A 25,695-nucleotide genomic window follows, 5' to 3' on the forward strand; every position below is an offset into this window, starting at 1 on the left:
TACTTATAATCTGTCCCCCTGTTCAGGTTTTTCTGCCCTCCCCCCTGTGTTTACCTGATGGGCAGCGGCTGGAAGAAAAAGAAGGAGCAGATGGAGCGAGACGGCTGCTCCGAGCAGGAGTCGCAGCCCTGCGCCTTCATCGGCATCGGAAACAGCGACCAAGAAATGCAGCAGCTCAACCTAGAGGGAAAGGTACGACAGGCACACACACACACACACACACACACACACACACACACACACACACACACACACACACAGTCTGATATTTACCTGACACACCTTTACTCAAGGTATGTGACAGTGACAGTGACAGAGCAGGAAGTGTCACATTTGTCTTTAGATTAGTGAAAGCTTTTGGGCTATTTCTTTTAATCTTTTTCTCCTGTTGACAGAATGATACTGATAATACAGAAAAAAGGCCTATGTCGTTTTAAATATTTTTTTTAACAATTGATTTTTTTTGTGATTTTTTTTTTCTTATTTCTGGAACTAAATTCAGAATTCCAAGAAAAAAAAGTCTGAAATCTGACTGAATTAATAGTATTCTGATATTAAATTCAACATTTAATAAAGTAAAATAAAATAATAATATTCTGAGGGAAAAAAGTCAAAATTCTGATTTTAATCATAGAAATCAGACATAGTAAAAATCTAACTTTATTTTGTGGATTTTCAAATTAATTAAAAGCATTCTGACTTCTTTCAAAGCTCTTTCTAAAGCTCGAAAAAATTTAAAGAATTCTAAATTTTAATGCAGAACTCTGATGCTAACTGAGGATTCTTATAAATTCGTAAAACCTTATCTATTTATTTATTTATTGGCCTTTTATGCCTTTTATCAGATGTAACTGACAGTGGATAGAGAAGGAAACAGGGTGGGATTGGGGACTGGCATGGACAAAGCACGCCTCAGGCTGCTCCATGGGGAATGACCTAGACCACAAGACCACTTGTGTCCCAAAAAAGCATAGACTAATGACCTGGATTGTAGAATTCGGATTTTAAGCTAAGAGCTCTAACATTAATCGCAAAACTCTGACTTTTTCTACTATATAACAACAAGAGTTTGGACTTTAACCTGAGAATTTTAAAAATAAGGTTAGAAATTCTGTCTTTTTTCAAAGCTCTGAAAACTGAAATGATAATTTAAGAAAAAAATCTCGATTTAATCATAGAATTATGACTACTTTAAAATTTAGGGGGAAAAAATCATAGAACTGTCAAGCTTGTTTTTGGGCTTTTTATGCCCTTAAACTAGATTAAGAGGACAGTGAATAGAGAAGGAAAAAGGGAAGGAGTGATGTGAGGAAGCAGGCCAAGGGCTGGATTTGAACCCACCCTCCCTCCTGGACAAACCCTCTGGGGCTTGACCTGCACCATGGAGTCAATTGGCTAAAAAAATTGCAATATTCTGACCTAATTCTGTCAAATTTGTATCTCTAGCCCAGAACTCTGACGTTAAATTCTGTCATCATGCAATTTTCAGTCATAAAATTCTGACATTTATTGTCGAATTTAGCCTCGAATCGTAAAATACCAACTTTAATCAAAGAGGTCTGACTTTAATCTTTGGATTTTACAATAAAAGTCACTTCAGGAAATTAGAACTTGGACATATTTAACAGAACGCTCATCTTTTATCAGAATGTAACACAAATATAAAGTTTTATTTTGTCTGAATTCTGACTTTCTGTCAGAATCAATTTTATCTAACAAATAAAAAAAACAAGTCAGAGTTTCTATTTTCTTCTTTTCTTCCTTCCAATAAGTGAGCTTTCAGTGCCCCTTCATCTTCATCCATATAATGATGTTTTTCTATTTTTCTAGATTTGGTGATTTTACGAAAAGAAGAAACTGACTAAACGTGTTGATTTTTCTCTCTTGTCACCTCCAGAATTATTGCACAGCCAAAACCTTGTACATATCCGACTCTGACAAGAGAAAGCACTTCATGCTGTCCGTCAAGATGTTCTACGGAAACAGCGCAGACATCGGCGTCTTCCTCAGCAAGAGGATTAAAGTCATCTCCAAGCCTTCCAAAAAGAAGCAGTCCCTCAAGAACGCTGACCGTGAGTCTGTGCCCGACGCGCACACTTTGTTTGTTGTGATACAGACGAGATCTGATGGAGTCATGTAATATCCTTTATTTCTTAACTTTAATTTGTTTTTTAATCTATTTAATCCAAGCAGAATCTTAAATCCTTATTTTGATGCTATTACCATGTTCAGCCACTAGATGGCAGCAGAGCTCTGCTTGAGTATTAGCTCTGCTCAGATGTGAAGTGAGCAACATGTCCTGTTTGTTTCATTATGTAACCAGTCTATGTGTGTGTCCACAGTGTGTATTGCATCAGGGACAAAGGTGGCGCTCTTCAACCGCCTTCGGTCTCAAACGGTCAGCACGCGTTATCTCCACGTGGAGGGCGGCAACTTCCACGCAAGCTCCCAGCAGTGGGGCGCCTTCTACATCCACCTGTGTAAGAAACTCAGTCATCCACAAACATCGTAGGAAAGAGTCAGCAGACGCTCCAGAGCTTCTCTTTTGTTTGTTTCAAATCAAACCCACACTGTTTGACAGTAATTACACCCCTGAGTCGTGACGGTTTGGAAATAAAAGAGGGACTGGATGCTGTTCCTGACGCTGTCGTTCTTCTTCTGTGTTTTCAGTGGATGATGAGGAGTCAGAAGGAGAGGAGTTCACTGTGAGAGACGGTTACATCCACTACGGTCAGACGGTCAAGCTGGTGTGCTCGGTCACCGGCATGGCGCTGCCCAGACTGGTAAAGACACGCATCACTCCAGAGGCGATAATGGAAGCTCACTGGTGTTGGCGCCCTCTAGAGAGTTTCAAAAGTCATGTGATCCTGTGCAAGAAATCCCACACTCGACAAAGACAGATTTATCCATTCATTTTTTTTAAGTGCAAAAAATATAATGAACACACCACCAACTATCAGAATGCACACTCTCAAAACTGAAAATCTCACAAAACGTGACTTCAGAGGATGCAACCATGACAGATGTTTTCAAGCTTCTAAATGGAAATATTTACGATTTTAAATCAGTCAAATGATTCCTCGCAATGCAAAAACGTTGGTCAAGATAGTTTCCAAAACTATCATAGATATCCAGCCTTAGAAATTCCAAGGTCATCACCTATTTATCTCCCAACGAGTACGAGGCTATGTAAAAGGGTGACAGCAAAAAGAAAAAACACGAAACAGTTCTGTTTCAGTCAAAGTTTCACTCTGTTTCGTGACGCTAAGTTCCATGCACAAAGAAAGTTATCATCACGAAGTCATAGGGTTGTATCATAATGTCTGGCACCACAACAGAAGCCCCGTTTCCACCGAGCAGCTCAGTTCAGTTTGTCTTGGCACTGCGTGCATTTCACAGCGTTTCCACTGACTAATCATGGGACAGATCCCCAAATAACCGAGACGAGCCGTCTCACTTTTTGGCACTCTTCCATACACTGCAAAAACGGAAATCTTATCAAGTGTTTTTGTCTTATTTTCAGTAGAAAATTCCTTACTAGACTCAATATGGGCCAAATTCACATGACCAATCCAGAAAAATGTCTTGTTGAAAGTTATTTAAGGACATAAATGAGGGCTGAATTGCTCATAACCAGTAAAAAAATCTGCCAATGGAACAAGAGAAAAGTTGTATTAAGACATTGTTCTAATCTTAAGGAAATTTTCAAGCAATTTTTTCTTGTTCCATTGGCAGATTTTTTTACTGGTTACAAGCAATTCAAACCTCATTTTTGTACTCTGATAACTTGAAACAAGACATTTTTCTGGATTGATTAGTTGAAAGTGGCTCATATCTAGTATAATAAGACGATTTTTATTTAGAAAAAGACAAAAACACTTGATAAGATTTCAGTTTTTTGTAGTGTAGGGGTGCCAGACTAAACCGAATCGATCTCTGAAGGAGGAGCTACAACACTGCAGACCGTTGATTGGTCGAAAGAATCGTCACTTACCGTGCAACAGCTGCTGTATTTCTCCTGGCGGCACACAGACTTCTCTGAAACAAAGCTTGATTTCACTTTGTATCAAAGAGCTACATGACAATCACAGAGAGGATGAAGTGCTGCATGTCTTCCATCTATGCTCTTTGTTTATAGTGTGGCGTTTTTTTTCTTTGTTGGATTTATTGGCTGGGTTAACTGTGTCATGCTGCCATGGCATCACACTGTTATGTTACTGATGCGGCTGTCGGCATCCAGCTTACACAACGCCTACCACAAGGCGTCACAGTTGGCTGTGGAAACACAAACAGGACCAAAGATTGGGATGGTTTGGGGATGTGTCCTGGTTTTAGTCAAAGGACATGCCAAAAAATGTGTGCTGTGTTAAGACGAACCAAATTGAGTGCTTGATGGAAACAGGACTTGAAATACAGATTTGTGTAGGAAAAATGGTTGTTTCACTTTTTGTTTTGTTAGTTTTTTTGCTGAACTCATGTAAAGCTACCAGAAGTGTGCCAAAACCATAGACTTTTAAAAAAATGGATGTCATCTTGCTCGGCTCGAAGTGAGGTCGCCAGAAAAACTGCTCCCCCTGGTGGCTGGCTGCAGTATAGGTTAAAAAATCCAGCTTTCCAGTCATTTCAGATGAGCTGTGGTCAAACTTTAAAAAATTAATACACCTCGTAGAATTGTTTCTTACGTCCGATTGTTGTGGTGATTTGAAGATATCATTTGGCTGTCTTGTATTCAAGTCCTCTTTTTTTCTGAAAAGTTTTGTTTTCATTAGTTAAACAAGGTTAAAAACAAGGTTTTACGTAATGTTTAAGGATGATGGACAGCTGCCGTTCTTGTGTATTTTTTTCGGGGATTGTAGAATATGTTGGGAGGCTGAGTCAAGAAGTGATTAGACTCTCAAAGAAAAAAAAAATATTATTTTTGTCACCCGGCTCCACTCAGATTCTCCCAGAATCCCTCACAGTCTCAACTGCGCAGACTCTGGCTGCAACTGCTGCCAAGGGCTGCGCCTGTGACGGAGGAATTTGGCTTGAAAACCGTACAATGATAAATGATGGGGCCATGCTGTCAACTCTATGTACAGTCTATGGCCAAAACATGCACAACACCCTCTTTTTCACGAAAATATTGTTTTGTTCCAAACTGGGGGACTTTCTCTTCTTTCTTGGTCCACTATTTTGGCTCAGTCCCCTGGCGGTTCAGCCCTCTCTTTGATGCTCTCTTTATCCCACATGTCCCATCTCTTCAAAGCTAGCTGTCCTGACCAGTCAATTCAAAATGTCCATAAATACACCTAAATATGTCTGTACTTCCTCTTCTGTTTCCCTCATCCTTCTCTCTTCCTGTTTCTCTTTCAGATCATCCGTAAAGTGGACAAGCAGACGGCGCTGCTGGACGCCGATGACCCCGTCTCCCAGCTCCACAAGTGTGCCTTCTTCCTGAAGGACACGGAACGCATGTACCTGTGCCTTTCCCAAGAAAGGATCATCCAGTTTCAAGTTAGTGAAACTCAAAATCAGACTTTACAAAGCATAGACACGATGGGTAAAATAAGAGGTTTATTCACAAGTCTTCCTGCCCTCTTTCCCAGGCCACTCCATGCCCAAAGGAACCAAACAAGGAGATGATCAACGACGGCGCCTCCTGGACAATCATCAGCACAGACAAGGCTGAGTACACTTTCTACGAGGGCATGGGCCCTGTCCACTCACCTGTCACCCCCGTGCCTGTGGTAGAGAGCTTACAGGTCAGAGGCGCCCAACATTTCAACCTTATCTTTGATTCAAAAAGTCTCAGAGTGTAGCTTTAGACCTGCCGTGTTTAGAAATAAACTCATTTCTTTTTCACCGCAGCTCAACGGTGGTGGAGACGTCGCCATGCTGGAGCTGACAGGACAGAACTTCACTCCAAATCTGCGGGTCTGGTTCGGAGATGTAGAAGCAGAAACGATGTACAGGTTCGTCTTTTTGCCTGAATTGCTGGGCTTTGATTTTAATTAGTGAGTGAGAGATGTGAATATTTTAATTATGAAAATACTACCAGGCGTTAAATCCTGGTGAGAGGAACAAATTCTCGTCTCTGGTGAAAAAATTTTTTTTACGCTGCTTTTTTGTGCCAATAACCAACTTACTCCTCCTCCTCTTCCCTCTCCTTACATACCTCAGCGGTGCCTCCACAGGGTTGAGATTTACAGGTTGATTAGACTTTATGTGTTTATCTGAACCACCCAGTGAGCTGTGCAGCAGAGACAGAGGACTGTCAGACCTCCCTGTCTGCTCGACTACAGACCTCTGAGATATTTCCTGTTGATGGGGTTAAGATAGCTTTTTGGCTTGGGGTGTCTCTTATAGGTTCATCAAAGTCCACAGAGTGCATTTTCTGTGTCACTCCGATCTTCTTTTTGCTGTATTGAGTTTCCAATTCTGTGAGGTACATTTTGTTGTTTGAGTAGATAAGCGAAGACCATTTTCTCATAGCTGCACCACCCACGTACTGCTCACCAGTCCACCACTATCTTCTTATGAGAGGAAGTGATGAAATTAGGCATGATAAGATGATATGATGAGTTGATTTCAAATATGAGATATGATGACAAACAAGATGTGACAATATGAGATATAAGGAGATTAGATGAGATACAATAAGATGAGATGAGATATACTGAGGTACTGTTAATACAGTAAACAATATGAGATGTGATGAGATGATAAAGTAAACAAGAAGAGAAGATGGGATATGATAAATTATGAAATTGGTGACAAGAAGTTGAATTATAGGAAAATGAGATATTGTGATAAAGAGGACATGAGATGAGGTGAGATATGATAAGATAACATAAGATACAGTGAAAACCATTCAGATTAGATAATATATGAGATACACTGAAATGAGATGAGATATGATGAGGTGAGAAATGCTGAGTTATAATACAATGGGATGAGATATAAGGAGGTCAGATGAGATACAGTAAGTTGAGATGAGATATTCTGAGATACTGTTGATATGGTAAACAACAGTATAAGATGTGATGAGATAATAAAGTAGACAAGAAGAGAAGATGGGGTATGATAAATTATGAAATAAGTTGAATTATGAGAGGATGAGGTATGGTGATGAATAAGTCATGACAAGAGGTGAGATATGATAACATGAGATACAGTGAAAAACATTAAGACTAGATAAAATATGAGATACACTGAAATGATATCAAAAAGGGTGAGGTGAGAAATGCTAAGTTATAATATGGGATGAGATAAAATGAGATGAGTTGATACGATAAAGTGAGACATGAGAAAAGTTTGCAGGAGATGTAATAGGATGAAGTCAGATGAGATACGATGTGATGATATGGGATGACATATGCTGAGATACTACCAATACAGTAAAATGAGATGTGATGAGGTTATAATGAAGACAGGAGGAGATGAGACATGAGAAATGATGGGATAGGGTAAAATGAGTTGGATTATCAAGGGAAGAGATGCAGAAATATAGAAGACATGAGATGAAGATGAGATACAAAATATGAGATGAGATAAGCTATGATGAGTTATGATGTGATGAGAAAAAAACACAATGGGATTAAGTGAGAGATGAGAAATGATGGCTCAAGATACTTCCAGATGGGAAAGGCTGAGATTCAGGAGGAACAGGTCTCATGAGACACAGTGGGATTATAAAGGATGAGGTGAGGTATCATAACATTCTATGAGATACAATGAGATGAGATGATGAGTGATGATTGAATTTTAAGTTGGAGGTCAAAGATGAATGAAGACCAGTAGGGATGCTGAACCTTTGCCCGTCTCTGCTTGTATCTGATCTTCACTTGTGCGTTGACTTCCTTCTTCTTCCCCTCAGGTGTGCGGAGAGCATGCTGTGCGTGGTGCCTGACATCTCTGCCTTCCGCGAGGGCTGGCGCTGGGTGCGGCAGCCCGTCCAGGTCCCCGTCACGCTGGTAAGGAATGACGGCATCATCTACTCCACCACACTGACCTTCACCTACACGCCGGAGCCCGGGCCGCGGCCACACTGCAGCGCCGCTGGAGCCATCATACGGGCCGGGAACTCCAGCCTGCTCACTAACAGCAGCCAGGAGCCTGGCGCCGGCGTCTACGGCCCCAACAGCACCTCCGCGGGAGTCACGTCCTCGTCCTCCACCGCCGCAGCAGCTGTGGTCTCCTAACGCACACCAGGGGGCGCCACATCACAATATGCCTTGAGAGGAAACGTACCACAAGGCGTATGAAGACTATGGGAAATAATACAGAAAAACTGACTCAAGTGCTGCGTTTGGATTTTGGATACAAAGAAGCTGAAATTGGCGAGCGAACGGAGCAGGGGAATATCTGAAGGAGGAGTGACATCACAACGAGGAAAAAAGTGCTCCTTGCCACGCCCCCTCTCCTGTGGTTTCTTTTGGGACCTGCTTATCCAAGTCCTGGTGTTTGGGATGAGAGAAGTTCCTGCAGGCTCAGAGCACCAGCACCTTTCTACGAAAAACCACAACAACAATACATCCAACGTGTACAAAAAGTCCCCCTGAGAGGAACGTTTGGTTTTTGTGCCGCTCTTAGCCCCTCCTACTTTTTGTTTATAAATATTCCATTTTGTTTTCTTTTCTTTGGCCTCTGTCCGTGGTCCCCTGACGGGCGGCTGGATGTATTGTTGTTGGAGGGAGCGCGAGGATGCAGAGGGACACACAGAAAACGTGAGGATAAGATAGTTTTTATGGACCAAGGATCTTGTATAAGCTTTAGTAAAGGTACATTTTTCTCCATACCTTTTTTGTATTAAACATATAGTACACTTTTGTTACCAAATAGTTTCTATTCTTCCTCTGAGCTCGGGCTTTGTTTCCCCCTTTTTCGAGGTCCAAACCCCGGCCTGTATGTTATTGTGACCTTACAAAACGCCTGCTTTCTCAGTCTTTGGATTGAACTCTCTCTCGTTTCATTTTGATACTCTTTGCTCCTTCTGTTTGGAAAAAAAACAAATCTGAAGTCTGGGTTGTTTATTTACAGTTTTTTTTTTTCTGTTTTGTTTTTAACGGGGAATTAACCTCAGAGGGCCTATGTTTTATCATTGGTTTTTTTATGAAGTCTTTAAAAAGAAAAGCTTTAAGCAACGCCTCTGCCTTGCCTGCAATACTCTATGTGCGCTACGTCTCCTTACACACATCTGACACGGAGCGACGTCTGCAGAAAACGTCGGAAACTCGACTTCCACGGTTACAAACACGTTTAAATGTACTTCAAAGATAGCCTTAGTACTGTATTCTCGTACTGTGCTCACAGTCGAACCGGTCACATATCTACACTTATATCCCGTCTCTGTTGCTCTATTGGTCGCTGTTAACGTATCGGAAAACATCGTGAAACTTAGCGAGGTGTCTTCCAGTGTGTGCTGTACTTTGCTGGCATTTAACTCCAAAAAAAAAGACAATTTGATGTGGCCTTACTGATAACTTCAATTACAACAACAACAAAAACACATTCACATTTTCCTATCTGCTGTTTACTCACCGTGGGAGAAACTGTGCATAGCACAACAACAAGCTAACGCCTCGCTTCTTATCACAGGAGCTCCGCTGTGGCCGAGCTCACCTGCTGCGTCTCCACGCTAAAGCAGCCTTCTGAAGGACGTCTACACCTCCTTCTTCTTCTTCTTCTTCTCTTTCTTCTTCTTCTTCTTCTTCTGTGGTGTACAAGTACAAATACGCCCGTTTTTTATTCTCATGGGGTGCCCAGCACCTTTTCACTTTTGGTACAACGTCTCACGAGCGCTGTAGAAGCTCTTTTCAGCCTTCTTTTTTAAAAAAACAAACAAAAAAAAGTATCTCCTGTGGTTTTTATTATCTTTGCAGAAAAAAAAAGACAGAGAAGCGTGTGTACATTGTTAAACTCACCGTCAGAGTAAGTTGCACTCATCTTTCGTCATGGCAACCGCTGCGTCTCCTGTCGGAGCATTAAGGCCTTCTAAATGTGTATTATTGAAAAAAAAAACGTGCATTTTTTCCGAACATAACAGCAATATTGTACAGGTTATTTCATCGTCCTCGTCCGCCTGAGCACGATCTTCACCAGCCAGCAAATCTGTGCGAGTGTGTGCGTGATTGTGTGAGTGTGTGTGTTTCATGTGAAGTTGCTGTGATGGACCCTTGAGTCAGACTCGCTCCATTTCTTTCAAAGTGTGCTCTCCAAAAACAAAGAAAAACACGGAGACTCTGAGTTTTTCTGTCTTCCACCGTGATCCAAATGTTTGCTAATTTTGGACAAACATTCAAAGGCAATACTCGTGAATTTTAAAAGTATTACAGTACGACTGTAAACTCATCTGGGGAAAACGGAACGAACAACGATACTGTAACTTGAATGTCTGCTTGATGAAGTGTTTTCAAACCCTTGAAATAGGAACAAAAAAGGATTCGCTTGAGAAAATAAGCCCCGCCCACCTGTCAGTCATTAATGTTAAATGTTTTATATTGTAATATTGATATTTTTTAAATTATTGGTACAAAGTCTCCCCTTGTCTTATGTCGAATAAAAAAAGAAAAGTGCATTATCGCCCGTGCTGCCTAGGTTGGCCTGGGAGTGTATTTTTTTAAAAAAGAGGCCACTTCTCGTCTATCCTGGAAAAAAACATGGAGGATGTCGTCGGTGCTGCAGCGACACGTGTAGCATCCAATAAAAGTTTGCGCTTCTTCTTCCTGAACCCTTTACTCTGCAGAATGGAGGTCACAAAATCTTAACTGTAGATTTCTAATTGAGTGTTTTCTTTTTTGTTTTTCATTTCTGTGTTTACTAGCTCGTAACGAAGCGCGTTTTTTTAACTAAGCCTCTGCATTAGCCTCACACACACACACACACACACACACACACACCCTTCCCCAGCCTTCCCTAGAGCTTGGATATTTTGGGGGTTTTTGTTTACAAGTCCGGACGCCTCTTTAGGCCGACTCCCCTGCCTCTTCATCATCTCCACATGCGAGTCTGAACAGAGCAGCTTCGCCACATTCGAGCTAACAAAGGAGGGTGATGCATGCTAATGAGAGAAATGTGTCGCCTTGACAATCTGAGCTGGTTTACAGTTTATGCGTCTCTTAAAACGCTCTTTTTTTAAGAGATATCGGGAGGATACAGGAAAAAAAAAAAAAGTGGTCAGAAAATGTTACATGACTTCTCAAAAACATGCTACATTAACCTAGCGACAAAGACGCGCTATCACATTAGCGATGCTAATCGGTTTCTTTCTGTTTGTGTGTCTGGTCATGTTTTGCTCTTCCAAAAGCAGCTGTTTGTGTTGTTGATTTTTTTTTTTTTTTATAACAATGAGCTCTGAACAATGTATGTATCCTCTAATATGCCAAATGTCTTTTTATAATGTAGTTTTCATGCACTGCTAAACACAAACAGGGCAGAGTGAGAGGCAGCTTTAAACGAATAAAAAAAGGAGTGTGGAGCCCTTCTCTGTCGCACTCAGCCTTACTTCTCCTTAAGACTATTTGGCTGTTTGCACTACAGAGCGCTAACCTTTCTCTTTTTTCTCTCACACATTTCATCCTCACTCTTTACCGCTCATGTTTATGTTTGTACATTTGGAGTTTCCCCCTTCTGCCTTCTTTCGTTTGTTTTTAACTCACAGCCTGTTATGCTAGCTTTGCTACAGTCGGATCACTCTTTTTATCGTTCCTCCTCCTCCTCCTCTTCCTCTCCACTCTCTTTCACTCTCACTGTATCTGTGTATTATTCTAGTAAATGGTAAGCAGAGGTGTCATTGTGGTAGTTATACTCAGTGCTCAAAGGGTTGCTGATGGTAGAAACCTGTGCCGTTTGTAACATTTAGCAATAAAAAACAAAGGGGACGGTGTTCTGTTTTTTTTTTTTGTTTCTGTTTTTTTTTAACATAACGTTAGTTTGTTTTTGTACATATTGCAGCTCCAGATCATGCTCAAAAATCTGTATGTCATTAAAAGATGAAAAAAAGGAGAAAAAAACTTGCAATACTGGCATAAAAATGAAAAATAAAAAGTGATATAAAATTTTACCCTGTGTTGTGTTTTTAATCAGAAGTACTTTTTTTTTTTTTACATTAACCCAAATATTTCACGACTGATGGTACGGCCACACCGGATGTGAATTTCCGTCGAGATTACATACAAAGTCAATGCAAAGACGCGTTTGCGTATTTGGAGCGTCGGCGCGTCATACACTACTACGCTCGAGTTGAAAATATTGAACTTTAGACACAAATACGCGTGAGGCTGTGCTGTGCAACCAATCAGTGATGACATTTCCCCAAGCCAATTCGCTTCTGGTGTGGCCATGGCATAATATATATATTTAATACCACAATGCAACAGTGTTTGACAGTTACATCATAATTCTTTCAACACACATATTCAACAGACAAAAGTTCTATTTTTACAGTGTTTTTTCAAAAGTAAAACAGTTTTTAGAGAAAAAGATTTTTTTTTAAAAAAAGCAATATTTTATTTCAAATTTCTGATGATAAAATTATAATTTTACAAAGTCCTATTTTTTATTTTAAAAAATGGTAAAGTGTAGTTTTTTTAATAGAATAAAGTCATTTTTTCGATATTTATAAAAGTCATACGTCGATAAAGTTGTAAATATGTATGAAAAATGGTGCAAGAGTTTTAATTTATAAATGTAAGGGAAATACTTTTTAAAGCAGTTATTTTACTCAAGGACAAATGTAAGTAAATAAAATTGTAATTTTACAAAGAGAACATAAGAAGTGACAATTCTCCCACAAACTTAAAGGAATAGTCTTTTTTAAATAAATTTTTTAATTAATTAATTTAATTAGTATTTAATTATTTTTAAAAAATCCTTAAAATGAATGAGATAAAGTGAAATTAAATGGACAAAAAGTTGCAATAACTTGAGAAAATAAAGTCAAATTTTTTTAAAGGAAAAAAAGTCATTTAAAAAATTATTAATTTCTAAATATTTGTAAGAAAATGAAGTAGTAGATTTAAAAGATGTAAGTCACCAGAGGAAAAAAAATATCCACTTACAAATGTTTCAAGTTAAACTTTATTATGGCTTTGTTCTTGAAATCTCAGAAGTGGCCTGATACTCTGTCAAACCTGAATCTGTGCATTATTTCTGCTTATTGTGATGTTTTACTGATTGATTTCTCTTCTTCCCTCTAGAAACAGTGGAGCGCCATCCAGTGGCGTTTACTTGCTATTCCTGTCCAACTTAATTGCTGTCTGTCTCCCAACCCGTCTTCCATCACTTGCCTGAGCCTTTCCGCCCTCTGTCCTTTCAGTTCCACTTTTAGAGGAAAAGCTCTGAATAATACTCATAGAACGACATTCAGATGTAAAAATCACTGCGATTACATTCAGTTGTGTTTTTAAGAGACCTTTGAACAGAATAGGCACATTTTCATGCACTGAAAATATAAAAACGTTAAAACAAAAGTACAAATTCATACAACAATTTTTAAACAAGAAGTTGCTACATGAATGTTTCTATATTTAGCTTCTTGATTTAGTGGAAATCAGGTGAGTGGTGCCGGGAATTTTCTCTTTGAAGCCAGAGGATACAGGTGGGAAAAGTCTCAGAGTGATAAGGCCTTTCTCTTTACCCAGGGACAACCACACACACACACACAGGGACACACACACAGTGGGTCAAGGACAGGAGTGGTTCTGTTTGTACACTTGGAGAGTGTTTTGAAGCTGCTGTGACAGGATATCAATGCTGAAGACTGGACACATGCGTGATTAAATGTTGAACTAAAAACATGTCATTGTTTATCTTTAACAAGTGTTTCCCAGAAAATCCAGACAGCAAAAGTTGTGTTACTTTCCCCCCAGAAGAAAACACATTATTCTTTGTAATCCATCTGAATTGAACAGGAAAAAGGTGCTAACTAAGCTAATTTGCTGCCTCTCTCAGCTTAATTGCCAAAGTTGGCAGTTAGCTTAGCCTAGCATATGCAGCACAAAGCACACACACAAACAAGTCTTGATACAAAAAAAGAACCAGAGTTCATAGATGCTATAAGCTAGCTGTTTCACTCTGCTACCACTTCTAACTGCTAAGTAACTTCACGCTCTTGTTTTATACTTAACACGAATGCATGAAAGTGGTATTGATCTTATTACCTAGTTCTTATCAAAAAGACAAAAGTGAAAACTCATGGCTAGCTTAGCAAAACAAGGAAACATCATCAAAAGTTGATACAAGCACACACATTGGAGTAAACTGTCATCATCAACATATATTTGAAACATATCCATTATTCTAACTCTCTGTTCTGATTAGCTGATCCTGAAAAACAAGAGAGAACAGGATCAGTTTTGAAGCGAACAGGGAATAACTCTCCAACCTCATCATTTACTTTAGTTTTAGAATTACACCAACTAACATAAGCCCCATTTCCACCCAGCAGTCCAGTTTAGATTAGTACGATTTGGTACAGGTTGGATCGGTTACGACTGATCCTGTTTGCGCTTCCTCAATTACATAATAGTGTGACGCCATAGCAGCGTAACACAGTTTACCCAAGTGATAAATTCAACAGAGATGAAAAAACGCAGGCAATAAACAAAGAGAAACAATGGGAGACATCAAGCAATTCGTCTTCTTTGTGATTTCCATGTGGCTCTTTGATACAAAGCATAATCAAGCTTTGTTTCAGAGAAGACTGAGGGCCACCAAGAGAAATAACAATCTGCGGTGTTGGATTTGTTTATTTTGGCACCCCAATGGAAGGGTCCCAAAAAGTGGGGCAGTTCGGGGTTGGGTTTTTTGGGGATCTGTCCCGGGCTTAGTCTGTGGAAATGCCACAAAATGCTTGTCATACTCAGATGAACTGAACTGAACTGCTTGGTGGAAACAGGGCTGAGGTCAGCCTATTAGTTTGCTATTTGGACGTCCAACCATGACCCCACTTTGGCGTCATTATGCAGTTCATCATTTAAACGTTGGCTGGAAAACTGCTTTTAGATGTCAAGTAAATGTCTAAGTAGAATTGAGTGATCGAGCTCACCACACAGAGACGTTCAGAGGACGTCCTTTCACTGTTATTTTTAGACATCTTATTTTGGTGCAGACTGTCACTTCAGACGACGCATTTCTGCAAACAGCTCATTTTGAACGTCTAATGTTGGTCCCCTGAAGACGCAGGCTCTATTTTCCAGTGTCTTCTGAACATCAATCTGTGAGATCCACAGTACCACAGTATTACCAGCAGGGGCTTTAGCTCAGTCTACAGGGGCTTGGCTTTGAAATTTGTGGGTTGCTGGTTCAAAAGCATCTGCTATGTGAAATTGTTCTTGTTACAAAATAAGTTTGAATTTGACGTAGAAAAGACGTCCAAAAATGATACGAGGACGTCATTTGAAAACCTCTTTGCACAGGGGAAATTTGATAGCTTTTTTTTTTTTTTATCTGTCGCTAGCCTCAAATATTAAGCAGGTAAAAGCTGGCAATACTTTTGACAACAGGTAGGAAAGTTTAATTTATTTATTTATTTATTTTTAATCTTCTTGTTACTTCCTGTTGAAATAAGAGACAATAAGAGATGCTTTGTTCAACACAACTTAAAGCTTCTTAAATTTTGCGTTCCATTTGTATTCGGAAGTCGGAATTTCAGAGTTTCAAGTGGGAACAGTAGTCTAAGTTTAGATATAGAAATACTGTTATGGCAAGTTTTTCCAACTTGGCAACTGGAACGCCCAACTCGTAGAGATGACGTCATTCCAACTCCCAACTTCCCAGTTCTGAGTTCAAATGGGACGCAGCACAACACCTAGTTGTAAAAAGTGTGATTACTGACCCTGTTCCCTCTTGTAGGACCTGGACTCTGCAAGCGCTTTGGGACACCAAAGTGTGTCGTCCTGTAAATAACATAGCTGCTCTCTAAAGAGTCATATAAGCTTTAAGCTAGCAAGCGTACAAACACTTCTACTGATCCTGTTTAAGTGAGTCCACCCGAGGCCGAAGCTCGGATCCCGGTGTAGGTGAAGCGTGTGCTGGCTCCACTTGGTGGCGTATGCCCATTCTGCTCATTGGTCTCCCCCCCTGCTTTAAACCTGCCCCCGTCCCCTCTGACTGTTCCAGTTCCAGTTGACCTCTCCAAACCTCCGCTTCCTCCGCCGCACCTCCTCAAACAGCTGCAGCAGGTGAAAGTAGCCAGCATGCCTTGGCGGAAACGCTTGTTCATGAAGCAGTAGATGATGGGGTTGACACAGGCCGAGGTGTAGGAGAGCAGGTGGATGAAGGAGATGGGTGCGCCTGTTAATCGGTGGGCAGAGTGCCGGTCGAATGCCTGCCACGCGTTGACCACAAAGACAGGCATCCAGCAGATGAAGAAGAGGAAGACGATGACCAGGAGCATGCGGATCACGCGCTTCTTGGCCATTAGGTTTGCCGTGGAGCTGTTGCCACACACTCGGCCCAGCATGGGCTGGCTGCTGGAGCTGGGGATGTTGCCTGTGTTGTTTTTTTTCTTAGTCTGCTGCAGATAACAGCCATCGCTGTCCCCGGTTTTGATGCTGCCAGTGCAGGATTGTCTTTCTGTTAAAGGAGAGAGGACACAAGGAGATGAGGAAAAGAGCACTGAAAAGAAAGAAAGGCAATTCACAACCTTATATCATGAGGAAAATACAGTGGTTCATATTGATTTATACTGTATCTACGTTACTCCACCAAATGGTATCATACCACAACACCTGATAGAGTATTTTACCATATAGCATCACACTGTACCATTTAGTATTGGACTGAAATGTAACAAATTGTATTATATGGTATATCATGTATCATCAAAACTTTTTAATTTCTTTTATATATACTGGATCAACTCATACATTATAGGATAGCATACTGTGTTGTATCATATCCTATTGCACTGTGCCATACGATATTGTCTTATCTGGTAGGGAATTGTAAAACCTCATATCATACAACATTTTAAGGTGATATAATGTAACATGATTTAACTTAACATGGTTAAACTTGACTTAAAGGGGACAGTAGGCTATGTGCCAATATAATAAAATGTCAAACTGTATCAAATCACCACATAATGTTACATATTGTAACATAACAAAACAAGGTAACTTATGCAACTTGACGTAAGGCAATGTAAATTGATATGATGTAACGTAGCATTACATAACGTCACGTACAGTAACAAAAAAGTAACATAGCTTGACTTAAGCTTACGTCATGTAATGTAACGTCATGTAATGTAACGTCATGTAATGTAACGTAACGTTACATGAAGAGTAAAATAATAACACAAGGCAATGTAATATAATGCCATGTAACGTGACTTCAGGTAACATAATATCTGGTGGCATAATGTCATGTTACACAAAAATAACAACTAACTAGCGTAACATGACGTAACGTAACATGACGTAGTGTAACATGACGTAGCGTAACATGACGTAGCGTAACATGACGTAGCATTACATAACGTAGTGTAACATGACCTAGCATAACATGATGTAGCGTAACATGACATAGCGTAACATGACGTAGCGTAACATGACGTAGCGTAACATAACATAGCGTAACATGACATAGCGTAACATGACGTAGCGTAACATGACGTAGCGTAACATGACGTAGCGTAACATGACGTAGCGTAACATGACGTAGCATTACATAATGTAGTGTAACATGACCTAGCATAACATGATGTAGCGTAACATGACATAGCGTAACATGACATAGCGTAACATGACATAGCGTAACATGACGTAGCGTAACATGACATAGCGTAACATGACGTAACGTAACATGACGTAGCGTAACATGACGTAGCATTACATAATGTAGTGTAACATGACCTAGCATAACATGATGTAGCGTAACATGACATAGCCTAACATGACGTAACGTAACATGACGTAGCGTAACATGACGTAGCGTAACATGACGTAGCGTAACATGACGTAGCATTACATAACGTAGTGTAACATGACCTAGCATAACATGATGTTGCAAAACATGACATAGTGTAACATGACCTAGCATAACATGATGTAGCGAAACATGATGAATTATAACATGACGAAGTGTAATGTAAGGTAACATAAAAAGTAACATAACTTAGGATAACATTACTCAAGATAACATAACTTAAAGTGCTGCATCACATTATATCATATAGTACCATATTATACAGTGTCTGTTTTGCTGTTTTTTATTTTATTTTACTGTGTTGGTTTGGTCCGTCTTGTTTTCCATCTCAGTGTACAAGACTTTTTGTCTGTTCTGAGAATTCCCTTTTTTTGTCTAAACTTAAAGCTAAATCAGTACATCAAAAAGCTAAGTCAATGCAATCAGTGACATTTGTATTCCTTCAAACTGTCACAAATTTAGCCACTTTGATATATTTTGAGAAGGATCCACAAACTGGCTGCTGTGAGATCATTTGAGCATCAAATGTTTGTCAATCTGCAGCTGAAAATAGTCTCAAAGAAAAGCTCCTGTCTGGGTTATATTTGCTTCAGTCCACAATGACCGACTGTTTTAAACTGTTTTCATTTCATCTTTTTTTTTTTTTTTACCACAAATAACCAGAGCCCTGCCTTTAGAAAGAGAAACACATCTTATACCTCTGCTGGATTTCCTGTTTGATAACTCAAACTTGATGCCTCGGTACAGCTCCAGGGAGATGAGTCCATAGGCTATCGTCATGACGATCCCTGGGATTAGGAAGAGCAGCAGCAACAGGGAAATATACCTGCAAGGGGCGAATTTGGGAACGTAAGCTGATGCATCTAATTAAAATCCACCCCAGAGCCAAGCTGCTGTGCTAAAATTAGAAACATCTGCCCTTGATTTGGGATTGATATCAGAAGACATTTCCTGCTTTCAGTAAATAGTGACAGAAATATATGTACAGCCAAGAGTGAAATAACATTTGGGTTTAAATGTTAAAAAGGTTTGAAATTGTGGGCTTTTATTTTGAAGGTTTAAGTACCTCACGCTACAGATTTACCCCAATTGACTGTTTCCCAGCATCAGGACCAGACACAGAACATCAATAAAGAGGCTTCTGAGTTTGACGACACCCCACTGGGAAATCACAGGTCTATAACACTTCCTGTTGCACCTATTTTCAGCTCACCAGGACTGCTGGATGACACCATTGGACCAGATCAGGCGGCACATGTGGCCGGGGCTTTTGTTGGGGCGGGTGAAGGGGATGAGGGTGCTTGAGATGGGGTACGGCAGCATCAGGATGAAAGAAGCCACCCAGGTGGCGGTGATGACTTTGGCGGCGTGGGACTTGGTCTGCCACGTTCTGGAGATCAGTGGGTTGCAAATGGCGCTGTAACGCTCCAGGGAGATGGCGACCAGGTTGAATGTGGACACGCTGACTGAGACGCCTGCACAGGTGAAAAAATCCAAGTTAAAATGTGACAGAAAAACTACTCAGGGCCTTCAAACCTCTGATGAACAGGAAGTTTAAACATCATATTTAACAGAGTTACATTAGAGATGTGTCCATCTATGAAGAAGTAAAGGTAACGTGTCATCACGCTGACTTCACCGCCTGTGATGCAGTCACATGGACACTTTGTCACATCAAATTTAACCACCAAGTAGTGACAGACACCTCCTGAGCTCCCTGTTACCAAATCAGCTTTAACACAGAAACAGTGATGAGACAAACTAAGAATAGAAACACAAATAATCACATCGTAGAGTCTGAGAGGAGCGACACACTAACGGATACACAGGAGGACAAATGAGTTAATTACCTGATCTTACAGCACAGCTTCACAAACAGGAAGTGTGGAAGACAATGAAAATCAGATTTGCTTTCAATGATTTAATTGTATCAAAATGAAAAAGTTGTCAAGGGCAATCATTAATATGAACATGCATTGTTACAAATCTCAACAGTCGTTCCCTTAAACCTATTGGAGCTTTCACCAAATCAGATAAATTTTGTTGTCAGCATCAAGCTTACCTCAAATTAGTTGACTGATACTATATAAGAGAATTTTTTTTTATTTTCTTACAAACTAATAGTCAAGGGCTGTTTTCCAAACCACCTACTACATACCAAGTGTGAGTGGAGTATGTAGTATGACGGTTCTGTTGGGTCTGTTTTGTTGTATACTACTCTAGTTTTAAGTTTCGGAAGGCGGAGCTACAGATGATTCTTTTTTTTTCACCTTTATTAAAAATGAATGACACAATCTATGGGTATGACATTTTAGTTATGTCGTTAATCATATCGCAACAGAATCATCATATTTGATTTCTAATCTTACACCAAAAGTTATATATCGTTTATTTTTAAAAAATCGGGAAGGGATGAAATTTTTATCTGTACAGCTAATCCACGTATTTTTTAAAAAGCTAATTATTGGTTTATATGGGCAAACGAATTGGATTGTCACAGATTGTCTAACGTTAGTGTTGTTGTATTGTAGTTGTAATGCGGACTCATTCCAGTAGATGGCGGTAATTCACCAGAACTTACCATCCACATTGACAAACAGCTTTAGCACTGTGCATTGTGGGAAGCAGTATGCCAGGTAATTTTCCTGGATCAGTAGGACATCCGGGGATTTTTGGCGTACTGCAGTTTTTGCAAGTTTTCGCATACTGACTACTACGTACTAAATTTCAGCCAAAATAGTAAGCACTGCTAGTGTAGTAGGCGGTTTGGAAAACAACCAATGTCTTGAATTATATTATTTCAAAGCTGAAACTACCTTTAGAGTACCCCTTCGGTGGCCAGTAAGTGTCAGATGATTTGCAAAAGCACAAAACACGAATGCAAAAGCCACAACAGAAAGAAAACTATCATTTACTTCCTTTCACAACTTTTCTGTTTTAAGATAACTGACCTCTTTACTTCTGTTGTGGCTGTGCTTCCTTGTGTTGTTTCTTTTGGATTTGTGTTGTTGCTTTCCAAATCATCTACGCCTACCAGCCATCGTACCCCCTGGTGGCTGGCTGGGGTATTAAAGTGGTAAACCCTGCCTCATCTATCTTAACTGATGGAACATGAGTCAAAACAGAAAATTTAAAAGCACAGCAATTTAACTTTCTGAGTTTATATTGTGCCAACATTAAAAGTTAACTTTTACATACTAACAGATTAGCAACTTTGAAATCCTTGGCAGTGTCTGGATACGTCACTTTTCAGACACAACTCTTAAGGCCTTTGCATGCCAACGGCGACGCAAATAAACAGCCTGGAATTGTGAAAAATTTGGAGGCCTCATATTCAACCTCCCCAGCTATTCTCCAAACGATGTCTTTGTAATTGTTGCCCTTGTTGTTTTTTTGTCTTTTGCTATAAAGAACCGGGTGCTAGGACACAAACACAATCAATGTTGAATGTTTTGATATGTGGCTTGTCAACAACCAGTGTTTTGATTGGTTGGATGTGTACTCTTTGCAAGCGAAACTGTGAAAGCATTGAAAAAAAAATAAACAACATGCGAAATATTTGCACGAAAAGTACGGCTCTGGTGTGCAAAGGGCTTAAGCCTTAAATGTTATATTTGAGTTGTGTTTAACAGGCTGAAAGTAACTTCTTTGGATCTGTGGTCTACTTTCTTTAGTTAATTTAAAGCACGGGTCATTAACTACGTTTGTCTAAGGGCCAAATTATTTCTTCAACAGACAGCGAGCGCCAGATGCTCTCGAGAAATAAACACCGGCAAGAGGAAGGCCTTCTTAAAATATTAAAAGCTCAGAAAATGTCTCAAAGATCCTGAAGCAGGAAGTTAACGCAGAAAAATGTAGCTTTAACATAAAAAAGGAAGCGCCGTTTTTGAGCTGGTGGAGACCAAACTTAGATCCAAAAGTGTGTGAAACTGAGCTGACACTGCAGAATGTTAAAAGAGGCACCTTGTTTCTTATGATAGGTGCATGCAATATGTCAGATAATGCACATAAAGCCAAATCAAACAACACTTAACACTTGAATACCTCTTAACCTCAATAGTTATAATTCTGAGTACGGCTGAGTGGATGCACCCTCTGCAGGACAAAACAGCTTGAGCTGCACAAACAAAGAAAATCAAGAAGCAGGAAAAAGTGAACTGTTGCTTCGAATTCAGCCTCAGGTACAACTACCATTTCTGACAACACATGTTTCCCTGAAACCGGCGGAGTTTATTTTTAGCCCATGCTCATTAAAACAGAGGAGCATCTGAACATGCAGGAGAATGAATCTTGCACAAATAAAGACCTCAGATGACTTCAGATCTCTCCTTCTAAGAATATTACCAGCAAAGAAAAATTAATTATTGATCATTTCTTTTAACTGGGTGAAAAAAAAATCACCCTGTGTCTCATTTTAAAGACTTCCCCAAACAGGAGCCCTCTGTTACAATCTGCCTCACCCATTAAATACATGACCAGCTTGCAGATGACGGTGCCGAAGATGAAGTTCTTCATGAGGTTGGGGATCAAGGTGAAGGGGATGCAGACCAGGGCCACCATCAGGTCGCTGACGGACAGAGACAGCAGGAACAAGTTGGTGACCGTCCTCATGCGCCTGTTCCTCACAAGGACTGCGATGATGAGGCTGTTTCCCAGGACGCTGAGGAGGAAGATGAAGCTGTAGAGAACGATCCTCACCGTCTGGTCGATATCTGAGAGGAGTTTGAACGGGGACAGGTGGAGACAAAGGCAGTGAATGCGACCTTTTTGACTCATTGGTGCGTAAATTTAGACTCCTTAAGCAAAAATATTTATTGAACAAAGTTTTCTCAGAGAAAAAATACATTTTTTCAGTGAAATAAAAACTTCATCCATTTTTTCCTCTTTTTTGGATATCAGCATCAAAAATGCGCAAATTTGTGCCATGCAAATGTCAATGCCGTGGTCAAAATTGCATAACACCATCGCCTTTTTGCTTGACATTGGCTGTCAGATAGTGCAGTGACAACATATGTGTCACCTCGAACATGACACACTGCGTTAGCTCTCTGGGGGACATGGGCTATGTGCGTAATGCGCACTGACGCACGAAGAATGCCCAGAGCAGCCGCACTTTTAGGAGAAACTGAAGAGAAGCTGTTGAAGTTGGAGCATGCATATTATCCACTTCTGAGTGTGATCGGCTATTAGAAAGGATTTTTTGTTGTTGTTTATAAAATCAGGATAAAAATGTGACATAAATGGAATCAAAGTACCTTTTCGTTCAGGGAGCGGCTCCTGCTCCTGCTCCTGTTCACACTCCGACAGGTTCTTGATCCCGAATCTACATAAAATCCTGTTCAGGTCAGTTGAGTTGAAGATATCAGACGGTGTGAACGTCTCCATTTCGCTTTCTCTGCTACAGCCTCAGGTTAAATCAGGCAAATGAGGAGAACTCGTCATAATCTTGGGGGTGAAGTGGGAATATAATCCAAAGAAAGGATGAAAGAAAGAAATGTGATCTTTTTTCTTGGCAGATTTGTGAGAAAGAAATAATTTTCCTCAAGTCCTTGTGCGCTCCGGGTGCGAAGTGGTGCGCTCTTGAAGTGCTCAGCGTCTCTGCAGACAGCATGAGAACGGGGCGCGTATTTGCTCTCCCCGCCTAAGCCCGTGCGTGTCAGCATAAATACCCCCCTCCCTTTGCGAGTGAGAGCAATCTGTAACAGGGGATGGACAAATGACCCTCAAAACACTAACTGCACAAAACTAACATCAGGTGGAGAAATGAAATTACGGTGCAAAACCGTAGAAAAAAGGGAAAATATCTGGGGTTGAGGAGCAATACTGACTTTAAAAAACATGGTTGACATGCATCACATTTTGTGCACCTTTAGAATGGTGCATATCCAACATAAAAGAAACACATGGAGGTGCATTATTGAAAATTTGGTGCATTAGTGATCTGATGGTGCAATATTGACTATAATGTGCACATCTTGATTAAATGCATCAGAAATTTAAAGATGCATAAGCAAAATCAAGGTGTAATTTTGACTACAAGCAGCAACACAGACTACAAGGTGCAAGTATGGCCAAGATCCAATAAACTGACTATGTGGTGCAGTGCTGATTATGAGGTGCAATACTACAGGGTGCAAAACAGACTATAAGGTGCAAGAGTGACTATAGGGTGCAAAATGGGGCTTGACTGACATTAAAATCTTCAAAAATGTTGAAGCATGTTCTCAAAATCAAGGGGCGTAACTGAGATAATGGTGCATAACTGGCTTTAAGGTGCATAGTAGACGTTAAAATAAATAATTGACCTTAAGGTTTTTGCATCAAGTTGCATTACAAACACTACAGTGCATCATTGACTTTAAGGTGCAACATGGACTTTCAAATGCATGAACAATATTTTGAGGCAAAACTTAACAGTACGGTGCAACAATGACTAAAAGATACAGTATGACCTCCGGGGTGGATTACTGACATTATGGTGCATTTTTACTTTCAGAGCAACATCAAAGTGTATTACTGGCATGATGAATATAGAACATGCAGATGCTTAACTGGTTTAAAACATCACTGACATAAGAATCATCAAAAACATTCTTAGCCTAAATTTGAGATAATGGTTCATAACAGACTTGAAAATGAAGAAATGTCTCTATAGGAGATATGGTGAGCATTTTTGCAATATTTACAATTGTGCCTTCAGTGTTATCTTCTGCATCCACTGTAGGCTATATCTTCCAGTGTCTGTGGTTCCTTCTGACCCACTTCAGAGCATGATATCGCCAGCTGTGGCATCTCATGTCAGCATGTCAGCAGCAATATGGAGCTTCATTGACCATGCTGTAATTGTTGTGATGGGTGGAGAGTTAGGCTGCGTTCAGAGCCCCGAATAATGTCAGCTTCTGTATTTTGGCGTCATTTGTATGGTGAGCTGCAGTTACTGGTGTAGGGTTGAAGTTATTTTTTATTGTTTTATAAATACAATTCTATTGAGAAAATTTAAATCAAGTGTGTACAGTGTGTATCCTATTCTAACATCTAGCAGATGGAAACTAGCCTTTTGGCTATCTCTTGTGTATTTACATACATGTTTATTAATATTTATCCCAATAAATGGGAGAAATAGATAAAAAATAAGATAAAATCAATTAATTAGAGAACACTAACTGTGAAAAACAAAGTAAAAAAAAAACAAAAACAAAAACAAAACGAAATATTTGTTTGATTTCTTTTTCCAATGTTTTTCCTGTAAAGTTCTGCGTTTTTTGCATGGATCTCTGCATGGATTAATAAAATCAAATCAAAAAACAAAAACGTATATATCACCTTTCATACGAACCAAATGCTGTTCAAAGCACTGTACGGTAAACAAAAACAGTTTGTTGATATATTTAAAATAATGGGAAAATGTATAAAAAGGCTGTAAAGTAGAGGCAAATGTGCACTTAAAGCAATGATATATATTTATTTAAACAGTTTAGAGGTCAAAGTAAGCCAAAGCTTTAAATACTAGCTATTATAGATAGGTAAAATACAAAAAAATAAAATAAAATAAAAAATAAAAAAAGGATAGGATCAAGGTTGAAGACAAACAAAAGCACTAAAAAATATAGAAACAGAGTTTAAAAAAAAAAAAAAAAAAAAAAAAAAAAACAGAATTATGAAGACGGTTGAAAACATACCAGTAGATGAGGATGAATCAATATATATTTTTATACTTTTGAAGTGTTTTATGGTGGTTTTTATGATTAAAAACTTGTATCATCTGGCAAAAACACTCAACGT

At 39.7% G+C, this 25,695-nt stretch overlaps 2 protein-coding genes across 2 annotated transcripts in view; one reads left to right on the forward strand and one right to left on the reverse strand.

Annotated features, from left to right (window-relative positions):
* rbpjb (recombination signal binding protein for immunoglobulin kappa J region b) overlaps positions 1-10,816 on the forward strand; it is a 71,929-nt gene extending 61,113 nt beyond the window's left edge. The window contains exons 4-11 of the mRNA XM_074699379.1: positions 27-192; positions 1,898-2,072; positions 2,343-2,480; positions 2,671-2,783; positions 5,356-5,496; positions 5,589-5,744; positions 5,851-5,954; positions 7,859-10,816. Of these exons, the coding sequence (XP_074555480.1) occupies positions 27-192; positions 1,898-2,072; positions 2,343-2,480; positions 2,671-2,783; positions 5,356-5,496; positions 5,589-5,744; positions 5,851-5,954; positions 7,859-8,183 (1,318 nt within the window). The 3' untranslated portion in view covers positions 8,184-10,816. The remainder of the gene's footprint in view (positions 1-26; positions 193-1,897; positions 2,073-2,342; positions 2,481-2,670; positions 2,784-5,355; positions 5,497-5,588; positions 5,745-5,850; positions 5,955-7,858) is intronic.
* Positions 10,817-13,076: 2,260 nt separating this feature from the next.
* On the reverse strand, positions 13,077-23,519 carry cckar (cholecystokinin A receptor). Its single transcript, XM_074661889.1, has 5 exons — positions 23,169-23,519; positions 22,374-22,625; positions 19,127-19,388; positions 18,612-18,739; positions 13,077-16,557 (listed from the first exon to the last, which is right to left on the reverse strand). The coding sequence occupies exons 1-5, from the start codon at positions 23,296-23,298 to the stop codon at positions 15,959-15,961; spliced, it is 1,371 nt and encodes a 456-aa protein (XP_074517990.1). The 5' UTR covers positions 23,299-23,519; the 3' UTR covers positions 13,077-15,958.
* Between the last annotated feature and the right edge of the window lie 2,176 nt (positions 23,520-25,695).

The sequence above is a fragment of the Halichoeres trimaculatus genome, unplaced genomic scaffold (assembly GCF_033239565.1).
Source record: "Halichoeres trimaculatus isolate MK-OKI-2021-1 unplaced genomic scaffold, fHalTri1.1 fHalTri1_scaffold_22, whole genome shotgun sequence".
Classification (NCBI taxonomy): domain Eukaryota; kingdom Metazoa; phylum Chordata; class Actinopteri; order Labriformes; family Labridae; genus Halichoeres; species Halichoeres trimaculatus.

Coding starts and splice junctions, on each gene's coding strand:
- cckar (XM_074661889.1), bottom strand. CDS start 23,298: ATGGAGACGTTCACACCGTCTGATATCTTCAACTCAACTGACCTGAAC. Junction 19,389..22,373: donor GCTGGTCATGTATTTAATGG/GTGAGGCAGATT, acceptor TCACCTGTGCAG/GCGTCTCAGTCAGCGTGTCC. Junction 18,740..19,126: donor GGTGTCATCCAGCAGTCCTG/GTGAGCTGAAAA, acceptor CGCCCCTTGCAG/GTATATTTCCCTGTTGCTGC.